This window comes from Perissodus microlepis, chromosome 19 (genome assembly GCF_051167445.1).
Source record: "Perissodus microlepis isolate ML-2025 ecotype Zambia chromosome 19, ASM5116744v1, whole genome shotgun sequence".
Lineage (NCBI taxonomy): Eukaryota > Metazoa > Chordata > Actinopteri > Cichliformes > Cichlidae > Perissodus > Perissodus microlepis.
Genome location: NC_140479.1, coordinates 1771485 through 1794487, shown reverse-complemented (window position 1 = coordinate 1794487; position 23003 = coordinate 1771485). Strand labels below are relative to the sequence as shown.

The following is a 23003-nucleotide window of genomic DNA, read 5'->3' as shown; positions in this document are numbered from 1 at the left end:
ACCCAGAAAACCTAACTCTCAGCCCCAGCAGGTGCCAAGAGCTGGCTTTGCCGCAACAGCAGCAGCTGTGAGAGGGAGACAGAGTGGGGTCAGAATGCAGAGAGGAGCAGGAGGCCAGCAGGGTGCCCACCAGGCCAAGGTAGAGAACCAAAGACCTTGGGGCAAGCATTCCTTTGCAGCAGCTGCTGCAAAGAACAAGCCGTCACACCCCGGAGAGGGGAAAAAGAAGTGGTCAGCCTAGCACACCTGCAACATCCTGTGTCACCCCTCTCTTCTCCCCCAAAGAGAAGGAAGGTGTTAGAAGGGGTAACCAAATCACTCCAAGGTTCAGGGTCTCTGGAAGTTTCCAGTTGACCAGGAACACCCTCTCATTCTCCTCCTCCAGTTCAGGGAGGACAGACTTGTGGACAAATGGCGCAGTGTCACCAAGCACTCCGTCTGTGTCACCAAGCACTGCCCAGAGTCACCAGACACTTTTGGGGGTAACAAAAGAAATAAAACGTGCATTTCTGCAGCCAGGCAGTTTGCCAAGGGCAGAATGCCCCCCCAGTTTCAAAAATAAAAACACAAGAAAGTCACTGCCATTTGTCTTTGTTCCCAGCGGGGGGAGCTCACGCTCTTTCCGAGGGGGAGAGCCCCAACTCCTTCCGGGAGACAGGGGTGACATCACGCTACCGCGTCTTCAGAGGCCCGCTCGCAGCACGGCTGGAGCGGTGGCACGCATGCGCAGTTCATCCCTGGGTCTTGTCAACCATTTCCCATGGTTACAGACTACAGTTTGCGGTAAAACCACCGAGATTCGGCAGAGTGTTAGCTTCGGTGGCCAGTGGCGATTCAACGAATGTGCTGGAGGAGGAAATATCCTCCCTGTTACACAAACAGGCGATCAGTGCGGTTCCGAGCGAAGAAGCTCAGCAGGGCTTTTACGCCCGCTATTTCCTCATCCCGAAAAAGGACGGAACGTCGCTCCATCCTATTGTGGATCTGCGTGTGTTAAACAAGCATTTGAGAAAGTACACGTTCAGAATGCTCACACACAAGACGCTTTGTCGCTCAATTCACACAGGCGATTGGTTTGTTACAATCGACCTATCAGACGCATATTTTCACATCGCCATTTATCCTCCACACAGGAAATATCTCACGTTCGCTTATCAGAGCGTAGCGTACGAGTTTCAAACTATCCCATTCGGGCTATCCTTAGCCCCAAGGGTGTTCAGCAAATGTGTGGAGGCAGCGCTGTCTCCCTTAAGGAACGGCGGCATCTGAATATTCTCTTACATAGACGATTATCTAATATGCTCACGATCGCGCGAGCAGGCGATCAAAGACTCCGAGGTGGTAGTGAATCACCTCACGGAGCTTGGGTTCACAATCAACCTGGAAAAGAGCCACTTGGAACCCGCACAGTTTACAGAGTATCTGGGGCTCAGAATAGACTCCATCTCTTATCGTATCGCACTTTCAGAGCGGAGGATCGCATCCTTCACTCACTGTCTTTCCCGTTTTCAGCTGGGGAAAGTCGTGCGGTTCCGACTCTGTCTGCGCCTCCTTGGCCTCATGGCCTCTGTGATATCGGTGGTACATTTGGGGCTGCTTATGATGAGAGACTTTCAGCGGTGGGTCGCTTCTCTGCAGCTGTGCCGCTTCTCTGCAGCTGTGCCCTCGCCGACATCTCAGTCGTGGTGTAAAAATAACGCAGCCGTGTATCGCAGCTCTCCGGCCTTGGAGGAGCCCGACAGCTCTCGCTGGGGTACCTCTCGGGGCAGTATCATCCAGGGTGACGCTGACCACAGATGCATCCCTGTCAGGTTGGGGTGCGACTATGATGGGCAGAGCAGTGAATGGCGTTTGGTCACAGATACTCGCTCTGAATCACATAAATGTGCTGGAGCTCCGCGCGGTGCTCCTAGCCTTACGGCATTTTCTGCCGTATCTCCAGGGACAACATGTTTTAGTGAAAACAGACAACTCCACTGTAGTTGCTTATATCAACCGCCAGGGCGGCACCCGTTCCCGGCAGCTACACAGGTTAGCCAGGGAAATAATTGTGTGGAGCAGCACTCGGCTCCTCTCCCTTCGGGCAACTCACGTGCCAGGAATTCTGAATAGGGGGGCGGACCTCCTGTCCAGAGGAAATCCACTGTTCGGAGAATGGAGGCTTCATCCACAGGTGGTGGAGCAGATTTGGCAGAGATACGGCCGGGCTGCCGTAGATCTCTTCGCCTCGCGAGAAAACACACCGTGCCCTCTGTTTTTCTCCCTGTCAGACGCAGATGCGCCACTGGGCGTGGATGCGCTGGCCCATCCATGGCCAAAAACTCTGCTGTATGCTTTCCCTCCCCTCAGCCTGATCTCCCCAACACTGATCAGAGTGAGGGATCAGGGGCTGTCACTGATTTTAATAGCTCCACGATGGCCATCCAAACACTGGATAGCAGAAATCATCCAGCTTCTGGTGGACGAGCCATGGCCACTCCCCATCCGCAGGGACCTTCTGTCTCAGGCGCGTGGGGAGATATACCATCCCCATCCAGACCAGGTTGCTCTCTCGGCCTGGCCTGTGAAAGGTGGAATTTGAAGGCAGCAGGCATGCCTCCGAAGGTTATTGAAACCATTCAGAATGCCAGAGCCTCCTCCACTCGTTCCATTTACAGCAGTAAATGGCGTGTTTTTGAAGAGTGGTGCCATGAAAAGCAGATTATCCCTTTTCAGTGTTCAGTGGTGGAGCTGTTGTGTTTTCTTCAAGACTTGCTGGACAAAAGGAGAGCTTTTTCCACCATAAAGGTCTATTTAGCAGCTATTTCAGCCTGCCACATGGGGTTTGGTGATAAACCTGCCGGGCAGCACCCCCTTGTAGGTCGCTTCATGAGAGGGGCGCGTCGAACGCTCCCAGTTTCTAGACCACTGGTCCCTTTATGGGATCTGTCAGTCGTTTTAGACGCCCTCAGTCAGGGTTGAAGTTTCTCTCTCTTAAAACCACTCTGCTGTTGGCTCTAACCACAGCCAAGCAAGTTAGTGAATTACAGGCTCTGTCTATTCACCCCTCTTGTCTACAGCTGGCCCCGGGACTCACTAAAGCACGCCTGAGGCTCAACCCAGCCTTTGTCCCTAAAGTGTTGGAAATGTCATACAGGTGCTCTACAGTAGAGCTCCTGGCTTTTCACCCCCCTCCATTCTCTTCAGAGAGGGAGCAGAGGCTGAACACTTTGTGCCCTGTGCGGGCCTTGGGGACTTATGTTGACAGAACAGCTGGATTCAGGAAGTTGGATCAGCTGTTTGTTTCCTGGGCCTCCCCTCACAAGGGCAGGCCCGTATCACGCCAGAGGCTAGCTCATTGGATTGTAGAGGCCATAGCTCTGGCTTATAGCTGTAAGGGCTCGCAGGCCCCCCCGGGACTCCAAGCTCACTCCACTAGTAGGGGTGCAACGATACTCGTATCGATATTGAACCGTTCGATACAGTGCTTTCAGTTCGGTACGCATATGTATCGAACAATACAACATTTTTAATTTATTTTATCAACTTTCCTTCTGACGATGCTGTCTGTGTTGAGCGCTCAGTGGATCTGCGCTTGACAGTGCAGCCTAGGCGGGGTAGTCGAACGCAGATTCACTGAGCGCAGCACAAGCTAGCGAGACAGAAGCTAAGCTCGTTGCAACATGGCAAATTGAACCTCCCCCACCCTCATTCAGATCTGGCGTTTGGAATTATTTTGGTTTTCATGTGATGTATGACCCTGAAGGTAAGCGCGTCATGGACTAAAGTAAAACAGTATGTCGGATGTGCCACGCAATGCTCAATTACATGGGTGGGAACTAGTGTGTTAGCGCAGTTAACGGAGATTTGCCGTGTTGTGGCGTTAAGGTCATTTCAGAATAACGCTGACAGCACTAGTGGGAACACAACGAATATGACTGCACATTTACTCCGACAGCATCCTAGTGCAAAGACAAGTGGAAGCAGACAAAAACAACAAGCACGCATGCTACAAACTTTACCAGAGTCATTTAGACAGCCGTTAGCACAGGATTCTCCTTATGGGGACCTGATATGTTTAATATGCTGCTGAGAATATAGCCCAGAAGAAGCGTATAGTATAGCTTTTATTTTGGAAAGAGCCATTTCTCTGTAATAAACTCTCTTTTCCAAAGATGAGTGATTTCTCCATCAGATAGATTTATTTTTTTATTACTTTGTTGTTTCAGCAACATTAAATTTAAAAACTGTACTTTTGAGTTAAAATATATATTTATAATTTTAATAAATGACAAATTAAAAAGGCATGAACATGTTTTTGTATCGAAAAAATATCGAACCGTGACAGCAAAGTATCGAACCGAACCGTGAATTTTGTGTATCGTTGCACCCCTATCCACTAGGGGTGTGGCCACATCCTGGGCTTTGTTCAGAGGTGTATCAGACCAGGATATTTGTGCGGCAGCAAGCTGGGCTACGCTGCACACGTTTGTCCGGTTTTATCGGCTGGATGTTGCACAGTCATCCCTGGCTCAGGCAGTGCTGGATTCTGGTGCCTCAGGTTTGACCTGAGATCCTGGAGTAGTACTGGAGAGTAGCTTCGGGAGCTGGCGCAATCTGGGAGTGGGCCATGTCTCCCATAGTGAAACACCGAGCGAAGTTAGAAAAAGAACGTTGGGTTACTTAACGTAATCCCTGGTTCTTTGATAACAGAGTGAGGTGTTTCACCAACACTTCCCTCCTTGCTTAGGCACGGAAAGAAATCTGCTTGGAATGAGTTAGGAGGAGCTGGTCGGCCGTGTTAGAATGAGGGGGCGGAGCCCTGAGCACGGCTCGACAGATCTGTCATAGACAGACATGGTGGCATTGGAGCTTCCGTAGTTGGTCACGCCGAGGCGATTCCCATAGTGAAACACCTCACTCTGTTATCAAAGAACCAGGGATTACGTTAAGTAACCCAACGTTCTTGCATCTATCAGAGCCTAATGTCAGTGAGCCCTGTGAACTCGTCCTTTAACTAACTAAATGGGAAGAGGGATTAGGTATTACAATCACTGATATTCACTGGGAAAAGGTTTTGGAGAATATCCATAAATGCTCTTATGATGCAAGACAGTGCTTGACTCAATTCAATGCTCTACATCTACACTTTTAAAGAGGAAGGTTAAATAAAATAAAGCCTGCGGTCTCTCCTGTGAGAAATGCTCTCCAGCTGAAGAAACCTTTTTGTCCCAAGGGGCCGACATCTTTGATTCAATGTGTCAAATTCTTCGTGTGCAGCTGAACTCTGATCCACTGACAACTATTCTGGGCATTTTTAATGATGCTGTGGGGATAGACAGTGCAAAGCCGTGTTTTATATCCTACTGTATTATTTTTGCAAAGAAGCTTATTCTCACTCATTGGAAGGAAAGAGACGCAACTTCCTTAAAGCTCTGGCTTATGATGATGTTGCAAATACATTACATCTGGATTGAACACAACATACTCTTAGTGACAGACTCTCCTCCTTCAGTAGAGTTTGGGTACCCAGCTCTACATTTCTGCAGCTGTAACCAGCAGGTAGTTTTTTGGCTTCTCATTAAGACAGACTAGCTGGACAGCTGGGACTGTGTGTGTGGGAGGCTGTTGTATCACATTGTGTTGTGTTGCATAAAAAAAACAATTACTGATTCTGTAAATTCCACTCTGTCATACAAACATGTGAACAGCTCAATAAACATATCTGGGGTGGAAGAAGAACTTGCATGACCATAAACAGATTTTTATTAAGATAAAATAAACGCAGTGAACATAACTGAGATGGGATATGTAATAATCTGACCTGAGACAGGCTGGAGCAGGACTGCAGAGATTCCCTCCATCGCTCCAACACCGTTTTACTGACTCTACCACAGTCACTGCCATCTGAGAGACACACACACACACACACACACACACACACACGTAAGACCACAGTGATTTTTATTTTTAAAATAGTAACCCGGCTCTACTGAGAAATGTAGAATATCAACCAGATGATAATATTATTAGAAGACAGTCATACCATCACTGGCTTGGTCCTCATCTTTCTTCTTTTTGTTCTTCATCTTATGGTCCTTCTTTGAGTCTTCATCAGCTGCAGATGTGAATGAGGCAGTTGTTATGCGGTAAACATAAGTGGAAAGGTTTAGTACATATAAAGATGTAGCTCTAATAGTTTTGGTGCCACCAACATTTTGCCCTTTCCTGCTCTTCTTTCAGGCAGTCACCTTCACTCTCACACACCATTTACATGCGATCATGATAAATCCAGGCCTGGAAAGAAACTCACCGAGCGGAGCTTTGAGGAAGCGTCTCTCGATGCCTTGCTCAATGTTGGTAAGAGCCTGAGCCAGGATTCGTACAGAGTTGCTGACCACCTGAGGAGTTCCACTGCCGCTGGACCCATACGCTGCAGAGCTGTCAGACTTCACCTCCTGAAGCCTGAAGAATAAGCAGCTGTTTACACCGCACACAGGAACGTTCAGCTTTGAACGCACGAAGACTGAAACCCTGATTTGGACGGCACTGGATCATCATGGCCAAACTACGCACCTGTCTCTGGCTCTCAGGTGGGCAGAGTCCACCTCCATGGCCTCCACTCTTCCGTTCATCCCCGTGTTCTCTCTGCCATCAGAAGCGAGCAGCTCATAATTTCCAGCTTCTAACGCCAAGCGCCATACCTGTCTATCCATCACCTGAACATCAAAAGAGTGAGAGAGATGAGTCAGCTGTGGCTTAGGATGCCCATCCTTTACCATCGTCAGCAGGAACTCTCACCTTCAGAGTTCCCAGAGTTCCCTGGTGGATCCGGTCCTCAATATCCAGCAGAAGCTCTCTGAGTCTCACCTCCATCATAGACTCAGCTGCAGCAGTGCATTCTGGGAGTGCCTGGGATGACTCTTGATCCTCTGGGTAAAGAAATGGTGTGAGTGATTACTACCTGCATCTGAATAATATTTGTAGTCCTAATGTCCACCCATGTATTTAGGCTCAGGCTCTCTTACCTGTGTGTTCATATTTGTTTCTGTCACAGCTCTTCAGCAGGTGCTGCAGCCTCTCTCTCTCCTGCAGCAGCGCCTCCTTCAGGCTGCTCTCTCGGTGACCTCGAGGATTCAGAGCCTCGATTAGATGATCAACCTCCTCCAGTGAACTGTAGAAGGACCACTGGTTGGACTGGTTGATTGGTGGGCTGCAGATGTGGAGGGGGGCGGGATTTGAGGCGGCACTTTTTAGTCACGTCACCATCAGAAAGCTGTGTTATGTGTGTGAAACTAACTGATTCACTCCCAGTATAAAATGTTACCTACCCTGTACTAGCTGCTTTATCCTTGGCCACTTCCTCTCCTTTCTCCACCTTGGTGGTGCTTGTGTCCTGGTCAGGCTTTGGGCTAGGCTGCAGCATGTCCTCTGTCAGGCCGAAGTAGTCTGCCTCCACAAAAAGGGCGGAGGCTGAAGGGAACAGCCAGTATCGGCGATACAGACGATCTCTACCCAAAGGCAACAGGCAGGTGCAGGCTGCAGCTTTCTGGATGCGTTCCTGCAGCTCTCTGACCTGCAGTGACGACAGAGCTGGATCAAACTGAATTCTTCTGCTTTTTAGGCTTTTGTCATTCTCACTAAGAAAGTTGGCTGAAGAAGACGCCATGAAAAACAAAAACTGCTTTATGACTACAGACATGTTCACACACACAGAGTCTGGGTTGGCTGCTGCCTCTGAACATGCATCATTAGTCCTGTGTGCTGCTCAGTACCATTCAGTATTTATTATTTACTGTTACTGATGCTTGTGTGGTTGTTGCCATGGTTTCCCTGCTGTGTTGTTTTCTTTCTGCTTGTTGAAGCAGATTTTCAGTCTTTTCCCTCTTCTCCTCTACTTTCCTTTCCTCTCCTTCAGTTAACTCTCTTCTCTTTCCTGTGCTCCGGTTGTGTTTGTTCTGATTGTAATAACTTAAAATAAAAAAATAATAAAGACTGAATAAACTAAGACAATCAAGTGGAACGGTAAATCATCCACTTATAATTCTGATTGCTACAGGGGGGGAAACGCCTGTTTTAAAAGCAGTTTCAAACGCCTGGACTTTAGCAGAAGGCTTTAATCAAAAGCCCGTTCAGATCAGACGACAACAAGAACTAGGATGTTCAAACAACACTGAAGTGTTGGTGACTGATATAGCTGCTGTATGACGGCGCTGTGTGTACATGCTCTCTCTTTGTATCGATGACAGTGTGAACAGCATAACTGTTCCCTGACAAAGAGACTAATAACCAGCGTCTGTTTCTGACCTTCTCCTGCTCTCTCTCCAGCTCCTCTGCCGTCAGGCTGGTGGGAGGTTTCAGGTCAGACACCGTCTGCTGCTGCTGTTCTTTCTGGTTTCCTTTGGCTGGAAGACAGAACAAACACATCTGACTTCAGACGTTCACAAACTTTATCATTCTTCCTGCTTCTTCTTGTTGTCTTTTTCACCTTTCATTATCTTGCTGCTCTGCTCCTCTTCATTTTCAGTGTGATGTTCTGTACACGTGTCACTGCAGAACAAATACAAGAACGTTCTGATATCTGTCAGAGACTCAATGAAAACCAGTAGGAAGGTAAATAAAATCAAAGATTTTATAATATTGACCTAAGTATTGCTAACACGACTGATGGAGTGTCATACACTCGTGGTAAAGATGCCCTTTTACTTGGTTTTTACCAAGACTGTAACCGACATGTGAAAGCCAGCTGTTTATCTTAAGTCTGAACGTTTCAGGCAGAATAAAATGACTTTGCACTTCCCAGTTACTGAAGGAGGCAGTTCACTAAAGTTACGAATGTCTGCAGTTCCCTGCGTACCCATTGGTCTGAAGTCGTCCCTTGAGCTCCTGTTCCTTCATCTTCTCCTCTTTCGCCCTCATCCTCTGCTCCTGCTCTCTCATCTTCTCCTCCTTACGGAGACGAACCCTGGAAGTACACAGCAGGTTAAACCGGTCATGTTCAAGGCTTTGACAATGTAACAAATTACATTAACTTATGTACAGCATTGCTTTTAATGTGCTCCCAATCTGCTGATCTCCTTCTCCTTTTTGGCGGCTCCATAATGTGCTTACATCTCTGTGCAAGCTCGAATCACTTCAGAGAAATGGGACCTCGTTTATCTTTGGTCTCGTGATGTGGACAGTGATACGGCCCTTAACGTGAGCTCTGTTTGGACACACCGCCCTTGCTCAACTCATGGCTTCAGTGTCAGATGTCCTCAATAGGCCACATGAAAGGATGAGGCAAGGTCACACAGTGGTTTGACCCCAAACCTCTAGTGGTAATGGCACACTCTTTTTTTCACACCTTGGCTCATGTGATGAGGCAGATGATCAATGGGTCAACGACCCTCTTGAGGGGGTTTTAATGCCTGGGGCTCTCCACCGTTTGAGAGAGGTGAAACGTTTTCATGACAGAAAAAAAAAAAACTACACAATTTGACAGGGTTTCGCAGGCGGGTGGTTATTTGTCCTCATCTGTAGGACAGACTATGAAGGAACTGGGTCCCTTAAACACTATGCAGTACAGAAGCCTGAACCAGTCTATTAACCAGTTCTGGTGACTGAACATTGATTTCAATATTGACAAATCTACACTGCCCGATAGATAACCTTCACTCTTCAGCCAAGTTGTGTATATTTGTTGGTAAACTGTGCCCGCCCGTGTGTATATACCTATGTGCAGCCTCCTCCCTCTCCCTACGGTGCTGCTCAGCTCTAATCTCCCTCAGTTCGTGCCTCGCCGCTCGCTGCTCCTCCACACAGTCTTCAATCAAGTCTCTGCTGGACGCCAATGTCAGCACCTTCCCCACCAAAGCCTGCAGGATCCTCAGCTTTTCCCCTGTAGACAGCAATGCTGACTGATGAAACGTGCACACAGCACTATCACTGTATCATTATCTGATCTGTTACATATTCGCTGACTCTTGAACACAAAGCAGATGGTATCTGACCTGGGGTGAGGTCATACACTGCCGTGGATGACAGCTTCTTCAGCAGCGCTGGATCTGCCAGTCGCAGCTCCACACAAGGGTCGTCCATTACGGTGAACCCGCCTTGCTTCTGGTAGCGGAACTTTGCATTCCCGTGGTTACAGTCAGCACCAGATGCCAAAATGTGCAGGCGCAGGATTTCAGACAGCGTGCAGCTGTCTAGGTCGAGCTGCTTCAGACTGCAGCCCTGATGCAGCTGAGGCCAAGCTGCAGCCAATGAGGCGATAGCACTCAGAGCCGAACACGTGGGGTCAGAATCGTCATCCAGAGCGTCTGTCAGGTCTGAAGGCACATGCATAGTAAGAACAAAAGACACATGACACACAGACTGTGCACACATGCAATAACGCAACACACGACACACACATTTATTATTACATAAAAGTGCACAGAGACGGCAGGCATGGTATCCATGTGTCTCTAAGGTCAGGCAATGCATTAAAATTGGTCATGTCAAGGTGGAGCACAGCACCCTCTTGTGGTCAGCTACAACATAACTGAAGGTTGTAACACGTGTATTCACACACACACACACACACACACACACACACACACACACACACACACACGCACGCAGGCACGCGCGCACGCACGCACACACTCCCCGTGCCTATGGTACGACAACTTTTCTTCGTGCCCCTGGTACACTGCGCAGAAACACTTTGCCACACACACACACAGGCGCGCGCGCGCACACACAGGCACACACACACGCACGCACACACGCACGCACGCACACACACAGGCGCACGCACGCACACACACAGGCACACACACGCAGGCGCACACACACACACACACTCCTCGTGCCTATGGTACGACAACTTTTCTTCGTGCCCCTGGTACTCTGACCAGAAACACTTTGCCACACACACACAGGCGCGCGCGCGCACACACACAGGCGCGCGCACACACAGGCGCGCGCACACACAGGCGCGCGCACACACACTCCTCGTGCCTATGGTACGACAACTTTTCTTCGTGCCCCTGGTACACTGCGCAGAAACACTTTGCCACACACAGGCGCGCGCACACGCACACACAGGCACGCACACGCACACACACACAGGCACGCACACGCACAGGCACGCACACGCACACACACACACGCACACACACACACACACAGGCACGCACACAGGCACGCACACACACACACACACACGCACACACACACGCACGCACACAGGCACGCACACGCACACACACAGGCACGCACACGCACACACACACACGCACACACACACGCACACACACACACACACAGGCACGCACACGCACACACACACACGCACACACACACACGCACACACACACACACACACACACAGGCACGCACACACACACACGCACACACACACACACACACACACACACACACACACTACCTGACTGTCAAATCAAATGAAATCAGTACAGTTCAAAACTTTGACAGAAATAAACAGAACTGAACATGACCGCTGAAAAAGTGTGCATGTTCCTCAAGTGCAAAATTTGATACAAGGGAGGAAAATTTTAAATTTCCCCTTTTCTGTTTCACGTCCTGACTGAATCAACCAACTTTACAGACAAAACTCAACACAGCTTAACAGTTGTGAAGTTTTTGGGGGCTCACATTCTTCCCCTCTTTTAAGTATGGAGAGAATTTTGCTGTGACGCAAATGTTTACGATACGATCGGCATGTGTAACACATTTTCAAATGTAAAACTATTTCCATACATATGCCCAAACCTGAAGAAATATCGATCATTTACACACATTTAAGTTCAGCTTCATGAATCTGATCATTTTCTCTTTCAAAAACCTGTCTGTGTGTACAAGTGTCCACTTTATTTACAATAAACAAACACAGGTACACAGTGGAAGGCCCGGTGTCCCCATGTTACACTGGGACTTGAACACAGCTCATAGAGAAAATGATCAGATTGTGTGGTGTGGGTGTAAGGTTTTTCTTGTGTTTGTCAGTTTCCTGTAGTGTACTGCTAACAAAGACAGCAAGTGTGTCTGACCTTCAACCTGGTCTGTGGCTACCTCTTCCTGCTCCTCATCTAGAGCCTGAAAGATGGCTGTCAGGAAGAAAAACAGCAGCTCACACAGAGGACCCTCAGGATCAGAACCCACCAGAGCCTCCTCCAGAACCTCTGTAGGGAGACAACAGTCAAACATCGCAGTCAGAAAACTGGCAGAAACTGGAAAACTGTACTACTGAACAATAAAGGTCCTGCATCTCTGTACGTTAGAACTAACTAACTAACTAGGGTGGCTGTAGCTCAGGTGGCAGAGCAGGTCAGCCACTAATCAGAAGGTCGGTGGTTCGATCCCAGGCTGCCTCCTGGCTGCATGCCAAATATCCTTGGGCAAGATACTAACCCCATGTTTGCCTACTGGTGGTGGTCAGAGGGCCCGGTGGCGCCAGTGTCCGGCAGCCTCGCCTCTGTCAGTGCGCCCCAGGGCAGCTGTGGCTACAATGTAGCTGCCATCAGCAGTGTGTGAATGGGTGAATGACTGGATGTGTAAAGCGCTTTGGGGTCCTTAGGGACTGAGTAAAGCGCTATACAAATACAGGCCATTTACCTTTATCTAACTCAATGTTTCACTTTGATATAGGTATTTAAAATCAAAGTCCCTTCTACCAATGACTGAGTAACAAAACTGTAGAAGTTCTAAATAAGTTAAAGAAAAGAATTTGTCTGTTCTACAAAAAGTCTAATGGACTTTACATAGAAGAAAAGAAAATGAAAGAAAAGGCAGCAGATTATAAATGGCCTGTATTTGTGTAGCGCTTTACTAGTCCCTAAGGACTCCAAAGCGCTTTACACATCCAGTCATACATCCACACACTGCTGATGGCAGCTACATTGTAGCCACAGCCACCCTGGGGCGCATTGACAGAGGCGAGGCTGCCGGACACTGGCGCCACCGGGCCCTCTGACCACCACCAGTAGGCAACAGGTGAAGTGTCTATAATTAGAACCTCCTTTATCTACATATCACTTTAGCCAAAACAGCCCAGCATCACACGTAACCAGTCTGGGAGCAGAGTACAGACGAGGACACTGGAAATGTTGTTAAACAGAGAACAGTAACACAGATTTTAGAAACATTCGTTTTAGTTGGGATGGTTATTGTACTTTGAACATAGAAACAATAACATTTCACTGAAACTGAAAACTACCAGAATCAAAAAGGTTAGCCCACTGATGGCGACGAGCATCCTTGTTGCTGGATAACAGATGCAGTCATTCGCTGCAGTTTATCTCCTGAGCAGCTCAGCATGTTCAGCCCACAGGATTTCAAAGGAGGCATTTCTTTACCAGAAGCGATGTATGTACTGCCATCTCTGAAGACAAAGCAATGACCCAGACCCAGTTTTGCCGCTGACGGCTTAAGGTTTTCTCCTGTCGTCATGATTCCCCCACCTTGACTAGATGTATATCAATTTCCTGCTTTGTGAGCGACTCTTTTAAATCCAGCCTGATTAGTATGTTTTTGATATGCTGCTTTCCAAATAACAGGTCAAACCCCTGTCAGAGTTTTTGTACTTAGGGGTTATCCTCCAATTTACCCTAAGTTTAAGCTTTGAGCATTACCAAGTTAAAACCAGTGTTGGTCAAGTTACTTGAAAAAAGTAATCAGTAACTAATTACTGATTACTTCCCCAAAAAAGTAATCCCGTTACTTTACTGATTACTTATTTTCAAAAGTAATTAATTACTTAGTTACTTTTTTAAAACACGATTTACAACCTGAATAGGTGATAAAGTGATAGGTCTGTCAGGCCAATTCTACTTTTTCTGCATAATCCATCATACAAAATGTAATCAAATGGAAAAGTCTCTTTTTAAAACTTGTTTTATCAGTTTTAGTCTTTTAACTTTATGTATCAAGCAAAAATGTAATTATATGCAACATTCTCTGACTGGAAGAAATTAGTTTAACATTTAAACCTATTTTCTGCACATTCCAGCACATAAAATATATTTTTTTATGTGTTTACACTCACGCTTTCAAATAGATGCAAGTAAAACACAGCAGAAAATAAATAAAGTCACAGACTAGCGGTCCTGTTGCTCTATTTTCACCTGTAAAGCAGGAGTGGGGCAGGCGGAGGTTTACCCTGGTGCAGGTGTGCCGCAGCGGTCAGTGGAAGAATCCGCGAGTTTCTCTGTGAGTTTCCCATTACGTCGTAGCTACTCGGTGCTTGCTTGGAAGTTTAGGGGTTTTTTCGCTGTAAAAAGAAGTTTTCTTCCCACGCACAGCGGACACTAATGTTTTTGTCACTTTTTATGGAATCAAACTCAAAGTAAGGTCAGTACTTCCACGCTTTAAACGCTGCACGCTCATACTCTCTCCTGCACTCCATATATGATCCATTGTTGATCTGCACACAGCTGTTGTCACGAACGTCGCACTCGCTTACGTCACTGTCATGAGACATTCTCGCAAAAAAAAAAATCACGGTTTTAGTAACGCAGTAACGCAGCGTTCCTACGGGAAAGTAACAGTAATCTAATTACCGTTTTTGCAATAGTAATCCCTTACTTTACTTGTTACTTGAAAAAAAGTAATCGGATTACAGTAGTGTTACTGCCCATCTCTGGTTAAAACACAATAAAAAGGACAGTTTTTCAGGAATCTTGTTTTTTTTTTTTTTTTTTTTTTTTAAATGGTGTGCATATAGAAATAATTTATTCTTTATAAAGAAATCTAGTATGTTTAGAAATGCTATGTAGAAAATTCATGGCTCTGTTGAAGCATTTGTGAACCTTTCACTGGAGGACGGGGTTAATAATTCTGCCATCAACTGTAAAGAGCATGTAGAAGTATTCTCACCCAGAGAGACCCCATCAGGGAACTCATCCTTCAGGTCAAAGGCCTCACCAAAGGCCTGCAGGAACTCCAGAACCATCAGAGCATCTCCAAAGAGCTCTGCTGGAAGCCGGGTTTTCACTGGAATTGGCCTTGGCAGCTCCTGGTGGGAGAAACAAAAGAGGAGCACATTCAGTAAAATTATAAATCACGTCAGCAGTAATGACACCCGTGACACGGTTATGTCAATCAGAGGTCATTAAAATCAATTAGTGTGTAACTTTGCCACAACAATGTGGGACTCTGGTCTTCTCTGGTCCCCTCCCCAATTAGACCAGGAGTCACATGTTCTCCTTAAATTGCTGTCTGTCTAGGTGGTGTCCAAAAAACCATGTGGGCTTTATAGATAGAGCATTATGGCCCCGCCCCTCCCTGAGTCTGCTTCTGGTTTCTTCCTGTTAAAAGGGAGTTTTTCCTTCCCACTGTCACCAGGTGCTTGTTCATAAGGAGTCATCTGATTGTTGGGTTCTGTATGTATTATTGTATAAAGCACCTTGAGGTGACTGTGGTTATGATTTGACTGACTCAGTGTTTACAAAATGAAACAACTGAAACTACAACATAACTGCAAGACACCAAAACTTGATTAATGCTTCTGTAGCAGCGACTCATAGAAGATGACATCTGATGCTGCATCTTGAACCCTGGTTTATAATCTGGTGCAAACATGGACACCAGGAGGACCAACGACTCATTCCTGTAACAAGGGAGTCCAAGCAGTCACACAAAACAGGCAGGCATCAGCACAGACCCTCATGCTCACTGTCTGATGACAGATTTACAACACAGGACCCACGTGAGCTCTAGGCGAAAGCATCATTAAGGCTCAAATCCTCCTCACGTGTAGTTGCTACGCCATTTTTAGAGGCCTATACTGAATTCAGTGACACGTCACCACAGACAGGAGGGCACAGACTACAACAGAGGCAGCGGACACCGTCCTCTTCTGATTTACATTAGGCCAAGCTCCTTCTACAAGCTTGTCTCACTGCTCCTCAGACAACAACAGGCACTATTGAGTCTCTCATGTAAAGATAACAGTGTGTGGATAAATGCAGGCATATGCTGTCAGTGAGGAACAGTGTAACACAAAACAATGAGGAAGTGAAAGTTTTCACAACCCGAGTATTCAGACACAGCATTGCATTTGCTAATGTTTCTTTTTTTAAATGTGACCACTGTGTTGTGTACTGTGTAAATGACTTCCACTCGCTCTCTTTCCCCTGTACCAACACTAAACTTTCAGTCAACACGCTTGTCCACATGTGCTCATGGCAGAGGCGGTGCATTCACTGACCTTCAGGTCTTCACACTCCATGTCCTCTCTGGGTTTGCTCCAAAGCTTCAGCTGCTCTGCGTATTTCTTCTTCTCCTCCTTTAACTTCTCTCGTTCCTGTGAATCAGAAAACATGTCTCAACACCATTCCCGTAATTTTTTCTGATGTGCAGCTTTAATCATCAGATGTGCAGCTACATCTGATGATTAAAGATACTTACCCGGTCTTTCTCCAGCTTCCTGCGCTCCTTCTCCTCCCTCCTCCTCTGCTTCTCCTCTTCAAACCTGCGTCTCTGTTCCTCCCTTAGCCTTTCCTTGTCCTCCCGCTCCCTCCGCTTGGCTTCTTGCACCTCCTCCTTTTCTTTCTTCAGTCGCGCCTTGTCTTGAGCTGCAGCCACCATCTCCTCCCTCTGCTGTAGCAACTTCAGTTTCTCCTCTGCAGCTTTCAGTAGAGACGAACTCGCCTGAAAACACAGTGTTTACATGCTTTATTTCTACACAAACGTAACATTTCAGGTTTACCTAATGACAGAGTAAACCGCAGACACCACTGACACTCGTTCCTGTTATACTACAGTTTGAAGGGTGCACACTGTGTCTAAGCATGACGTTTATGTAACCTGGACCAAATAAACCTGTTCATCTTGTGGATGCAGAAACACAAACATGGAAGCTAACATGGGTGAGTGGTTTCCTCAAAGATCAGTTCTGCAGCAACAATTAATATCAAGACTTTTGAAGAGTTTGGAGTTTTTAATGGAAAACATAACAAGATAGCAGGGTACAAACGCATGCCAACTCTAACAGCAGCGTCTCAGGCTAATGTCACCAGCTCACATTTATAAACACAACGTTTAAGTAGAAGTTGTCGTGAAACTGTGACATTTCAAAGAGAGCATGCAGGGCATGCCTGTCCGGCTGATTAGACACTTAAAAACACTGGACTAATCTAATCAGATTTCATTGATGTACAGCATCAGTGTGATGATCCACACATCAGCTACTTCTAATGACTGTCAAAAAGCTGCCACTAGATAGCAGCAGGCCCCTCTGCCTCTCGTTGGTGTGACTAAATGCAGACATCAACCCTCACTCTTCCCAACGCCCTGCAGGCGCAAACTCAACTCTACACCTGGAAGGCTTTTGGCAACCACAAGCCTGGACTCACCCCCGTTTCCTGTTTCTCGTTAACGGCTCCATGTTAAACGGTGCTGGCGCCATCATCACTGCTGCTGCTGTGATATCAGCGTTTTGCTTTAACACCCGTGTGGGCCTGATGTTGTCAGACTTTATTTACACTTATGGAAACAGGCTCCATCTTGACAAACTGACCAGATATTTAAAGATTATGTCACTACATTCTCTGCTAAAAAAATATTAAAAGTGTATTTGGTGAAGCACAAACAGGCCATTTCAAAACATCAAGTATAGTTTGGGTGACTTGAGACGAGAGATTAGTGCCACACAGTGTGTTTGGAGTGTAGTCGTTTGCTTTGTGTCAGAACAATGAAGACAAAACCAAATGTCACAGTCGCTGCCAAAAAGCCACCAGAGGCCGTTTGCAGTGTAAACGCAGGGGAGTGATACACCTCCTGCTGGCAGGCCTGTGATTGGCTCCTCTGTCTTGTGTTGGACAGAAACTACAGGGAGTGCAGAATTATTAGGCAAGTCGTATTTTTGAGGAATAATTTTATTATTGAACAACAACCATGTTCTCAATGAACCCAAAAAACTCATTAATATCAAAGCTGAATGTTTTTGGAAGTAGTTTTTAGTTTGTTTTTAGTTTTAGCTATTTTAGGGGGATATCTGTGTGTGCAGGTGACTATTACTGTGCAGAATTATTAGGCAACTTAACAAAAAACAAATATATACCCATTTCAATGATTTATTTTTACCAGTGAAACCAATATAACATCTCCACATTCACAAATATACATTTCTGACATTCAAAAACAAAACAAAAACAAATCAGCGACCAATATAGCCACCTTTCTTTGCAAGGACACTCAAAAGCCTGCCATCCATGGATTCTGTCAGTGTTTTGATCTGTTCACCATCAACATTGCGTGCAGCAGCAACCACAGCCTCCCAGACACTGTTCAGAGAGGTGTACTGTTTTCCCTCCTTGTAAATCTCACATTTGATGATGGACCACAGGTTCTCAATGGGGTTCAGATCAGGTGAACAAGGAGGCCATGTCATTAGTTTTTCTTCTTTTATACCCTTTCTTGCCAGCCACGCTGTGGAGTACTTGGACGCGTGTGATGGAGCATTGTCCTGCATGAAAATCATGTTTTTCTTGAAGGATGCAGACTTCTTCCTGTACCACTGCTTGAAGAAGGTGTCTTCCAGAAACTGGCAGTAGGACTGGGAGTTGAGCTTGACTCCATCCTCAACCCGAAAAGGCCCCACAAGCTCATCTTTGATGATACCAGCCCAAACCAGTACTCCACCTCCACCTTGCTGGCGTCTGAGTCGGACTGGAGCTCTCTGCCCTTTACCAATCCAGCCACGGGCCCATCCATCTGGCCCATCAAGACTCACTCTCATGTCATCAGTCCATAAAACCTTAGAAAAACCAGTCTTGAGATATTTCTTGGCCCAGTCTTGACGTTTCAGCTTGTGTGTCTTGTTCAGTGGTGGTCGTCTTTCAGCCTTTCTTACCTTGGCCATGTCTCTGAGTATTGCACACCTTGTGCTTTTGGGCACTCCAGTGATGTTGCAGCTCTGAAATATGGCCAAACTGGTGGCAAGTGGCATCTTGGCAGCTGCACGCTTGACTTTTCTCAGTTCATGGGCAGTTATTTGGCGCCTTGGTTTTTCCACACGCTTCTTGCGACCCTGTTGACTATTTTGAATGAAACGCTTGATTGTTCGATGATCACGCTTCAGAAGCTTTGCAATTTTGAGACTGCTGCATCCCTCTGCAAGATATCTCACTATTTTTGACTTTTCTGAGCCTGTCAAGTCCTTCTTTTGACCCATTTTGCCAAAGGAAAGGACGTTGCCTAATAATTATGCACACCTGATATAGGGTGTTGATGTCATTAGACCACACCCCTTCTCATTACAGAGATGCACATCACCTAATATGCTTAATTGGTAGTAGGCTTTCGAGCCTATACAGCTTGGAGTAAGACAACATGCATGAAGAGGATGATGTGGACAAAATACTCATTTGCCTAATAATTCTGCACTCCCTGTATTTTCTGGAGTGGCACAAATAAATTCTGTGACAGCGAACTGTTTTTCTACTATTTTTAGTAGTTTGAAATTGTTGTACAAAAAAAAGACACTGGCTGCATTTTTAGGTAAATAGTTGCATATAACTTTGCTGCTTCCAAAATCTGCGGATATGTTTTTAAAACTGAGAATTTCTCTTAGCATTTCATGATGATTTTCGCATTTTCTTGTGATTTAAGATCAACTGTATTAATGTCAAAATGAAAAAATGACTGTAAATTCAGAAATCAACCAGTCTTGGACTTGGATGTGCCGACTGTCATTCCCATTGCTTCACACTCGGCTGCAAACTGCTCCAGTGTAAGCTGGAGGTCATAACTTGATGAGGCCAACGTAGTGAACTTCGAACCGGTGAACGTCTACCGCCGCACCATCCAGAGCATCCTGACCAACTGTATAACAGTCTGCTACGGGAGCTGCTCTACCTCGGACCAGAAGGCGTTGCAGTGAAAACCACCCAGCGCATCGCCGGAGCACCACTTCCTGCCATAAATGACATCTAAAGGAGGCGGTGTCTGAAAAGGGCTGGGAAAATCATCAAAGACCCCAGTCACCCAGCACATGGACTCTTCACCCGCCTGCCCTCTGGGAGGCGCTACAGGAACCTCCGGACTAAGACCAGCAGGTACCAGAACAGCTTCTTCCCCACAGCTGTCAGACTCCTGAACTCTGCCTCAGGAGTTATTGTGTGTATGAGGGTACAACTGTACCCTCATACACACAATAACAACATGGGCTGAACCACCACTCACAACCACCAGCACTTTATATAACCACTGTAGAAATTAGCCACATATCTCACTGATCTAAACTGCACCACTGTAATGCTGTACAGACAGTCATTCTGTACAATATGATAGTTATAGTTCTACAACTGTTTAATAAAACTCACAACTGTATATCTAAAATCTGTATAGTTTTCATACGTATAACCTGTCCATAGCCTGTACATATTTATAGTTATAGTATATTCATAACATACCTTCATACGGTGTACATTGTAACATACCTATAATAGATCCATACTCTGCAATATATCTATATTACTGCTAAAGCACTTCTGGATGGATGCAAACTGCATTTTGTTGCCTTGTACTTGTGACATGTGCAATGACAATAAAGTTGAATTCAATTCTATGCAAGAAAACAAAGCTGAAATCCTGAAACTACTAAAGTGGAGATCCACCAACACCTGGTTACACACCTGCTGATGGAAACTATGAACAGAACTAGGGCTGTGCGATATGACCAAAATCTCATATCCCGATACAAGACACCTATCGTCCTGACAACGATATAAATCACAAAAATGTAACATTTTCTGTAAATTCTGTGAATCTCTGGCAGCTCGACTTGCGTGAAGTTGTTTCCAGCTGAGCGTCGTGTAGCTGGAGTCGAGTGTTTTGACCGATGCATGAAACGATACATTTTTAGACACAAGTTGTAACGGCCGCCGTTTTCTTTCAAAGTTTGAGTCTAAGGTTTATTTTTTAGCACCTGACGGCTCTTTTTTGCTTCTCCTCCGTAAACTCGCTGCATACTCTTCAAAATAAACTGAATTACATGCAAAAGTCTCAACAGCGTCTTGAGCTTTATGGTGAAAGGTTTACGTGGAAAACAAACAAGTGGACAGCGGAGCCACGCGATGGTTTTACCGTCACTGCTGCTAACGACAACACGTACGAACAGGCGCTTGTCCGTCCGTAGTGTGGTTATATTCAATATAAGAGAAAGAGAGAACTTTAAGAAAGTAATAAAGTCACTACAGTGACCATCAAAACCATGAAAAAATATTGCCGTAAACAGTTTATTTTGCGACACCACGAAACAAACGACAGCGTAATAGGAAACGACAGACGTTTTTTATATCGTCATGCGATATATATCGTTATATCGAACAGCCCTAAACAGAACCTGTGACGAGCAGCTGGAAGTCCACTGGGAACAAGTCCAGCATGCAGCAGACATTCAGACCAAGTTCTCCCTGCATTTGTATGGGACCATTCCTCCTGAACCTGAGGGCTGACCAACACGTGGACTCACCTTTCTGCCACAGATTTTTCTTAAAGAGCCAGAGTAACTGAGACATATAACCTCAGATCTGGGATACAAACACAAAATCTTTCATCGACCTTCAACCGAGGATATGTGGTCCTCCTGTGGACGGGGGGGGGCCCACCGGAGAGGGGACCCGGGTAGCTTCTTTGACTGGGCCCCAGGGGCTAAGGGCCAGCCATCAGACTCTGAAGCCCGGCTTCAGGGTAGGACCCCGTTAATCCTTTGTCACCCCCCATTAACCCTACTGTATGCCAGTGCATGATAACTCATATGTACCTGTCCAGGTGAGTCACGCCTTCCACATTTAGAAGAGGGGCTGAAGGAGAATAGGGGGGGCTCGTCAGGAAAGAACTGAGAGAAGGTCTGTTTAGACAGCTGGTACTTTGCCATCGAGGAGGGCTGAAACACAGCGAGAGACAACAGCAAGGTTGTGATTAGGGTGCTGCAGCTGCAGCTGCATCAGATGCTGACTTTAGCAGTAATATTCTCACCTTTAGTGTGACGATCCCATTCTGAGGCTCGCAGTGCTGCTTGAAGAGTAGCTTCAGTCTCTCTCTGGACAGAGCGCTTTTCTTGCGACTTAATACAAAATAAATCAATTAGTTTAACAATGAGCAACCACTTTCTCATCACCATCAGGTGTAATTGCTCTACACAGTGCCTGAGCGCAGTGATTCCCACTCCAACTCAGCCACATCAGTGTTTTATTAATGTGTCATGCTTCACCTTTAGAACATGTATGGTCAAGATATGGAACAAAACACTTGATACAATTCCAGCACTGAACAGTGAACAGACAAGGAAGTCCTCTCACGCCACATCTTTAAATGCCAATAACATCACATCGATTTAGGATTAAGTGTCTGACACAGAGCTTGTAAGTTCTCCCTGTTCTGGTGTCCTCCCACAGCCCAAAGACCTGCAAGTTAGGTTCAAATCACCAATTACCCCATCGACTGATGTAAGGATGATAAAGTAGTTGAAGCTAATAGAATAAAGATCTGTACAAATGTTAATTACAGATATTCCGTCATTAAAGTCGTTTCAGAGAGAAGACTACAAAAAGCTGAACATGAGTGAATGAATGTTCATCAGACGGGTGTTACAGATATCAGGTGATATCCAACAGCAGCACACGTCCTCAGTTTACTATGGCTACCTTTTGCACCACACTGGCTTCTTCCATATGAACCTGAGCACAGCTGCTGCCCCTGAAGTATTACACAGTAATACTGTTACTGTACTAGTAGTTACTGTAAGAAATTTGTGTTTCACAAAGTATTATGTACCACGACGTTTACCCCGTTGAACGGAGCTATTTGCAGATTGTTATTTTATTGCATTATGAGAATACTTTCCATGGTCCCCGAGTTGTACCTGGGAGCTTCTCACCTGATCTGATTGGCTTTGACGGTGAATGGCTCGCTGTGTTTGTTCTTCATCATCCTCACTGTGTATTTAAACACCGATGGACTCAAAGACTTCTTCCTGCTAACACACACACACACACACACACACTTTAGATCACACTTCAGTAACTTGA

At 46.1% G+C, this 23003-nt stretch overlaps 1 protein-coding gene across 4 annotated transcripts in view; it reads right to left on the bottom strand.

Annotated features, from left to right (window-relative positions):
- baz1a (bromodomain adjacent to zinc finger domain, 1A) overlaps positions 1–23003 on the bottom strand; it is a 40658-nt gene that overhangs the window by 11646 nt on the left and 6009 nt on the right. For 3 of the 4 annotated variants that reach the window (XM_084914351.1, XM_084914349.1, XM_084914350.1), the window contains 19 exons: positions 22853–22951; positions 21952–22039; positions 21737–21859; positions 16378–16620; positions 16178–16273; positions 14845–14983; positions 12021–12152; positions 9972–10292; positions 9694–9859; positions 8837–8944; positions 8468–8529; positions 8287–8384; positions 7311–7555; positions 7008–7192; positions 6781–6911; positions 6556–6698; positions 6293–6444; positions 6026–6097; positions 5804–5886 (listed from right to left, as the gene is read on the bottom strand). In XM_084914351.1, coding sequence (XP_084770477.1) covers positions 5804–5886; positions 6026–6097; positions 6293–6444; positions 6556–6698; positions 6781–6911; positions 7008–7192; positions 7311–7555; positions 8287–8384; positions 8468–8529; positions 8837–8944; positions 9694–9859; positions 9972–10292; positions 12021–12152; positions 14845–14983; positions 16178–16273; positions 16378–16620; positions 21737–21859; positions 21952–22039; positions 22853–22951 — 2686 coding nt within the window. The remainder of the gene's footprint in view (positions 1–5803; positions 5887–6025; positions 6098–6292; positions 6445–6555; positions 6699–6780; positions 6912–7007; positions 7193–7310; positions 7556–8286; positions 8385–8467; positions 8530–8836; positions 8945–9693; positions 9860–9971; positions 10293–12020; positions 12153–14844; positions 14984–16177; positions 16274–16377; positions 16621–21736; positions 21860–21951; positions 22040–22852; positions 22952–23003) is intronic. The other variant, XM_084914353.1, reaches the window with a different exon arrangement.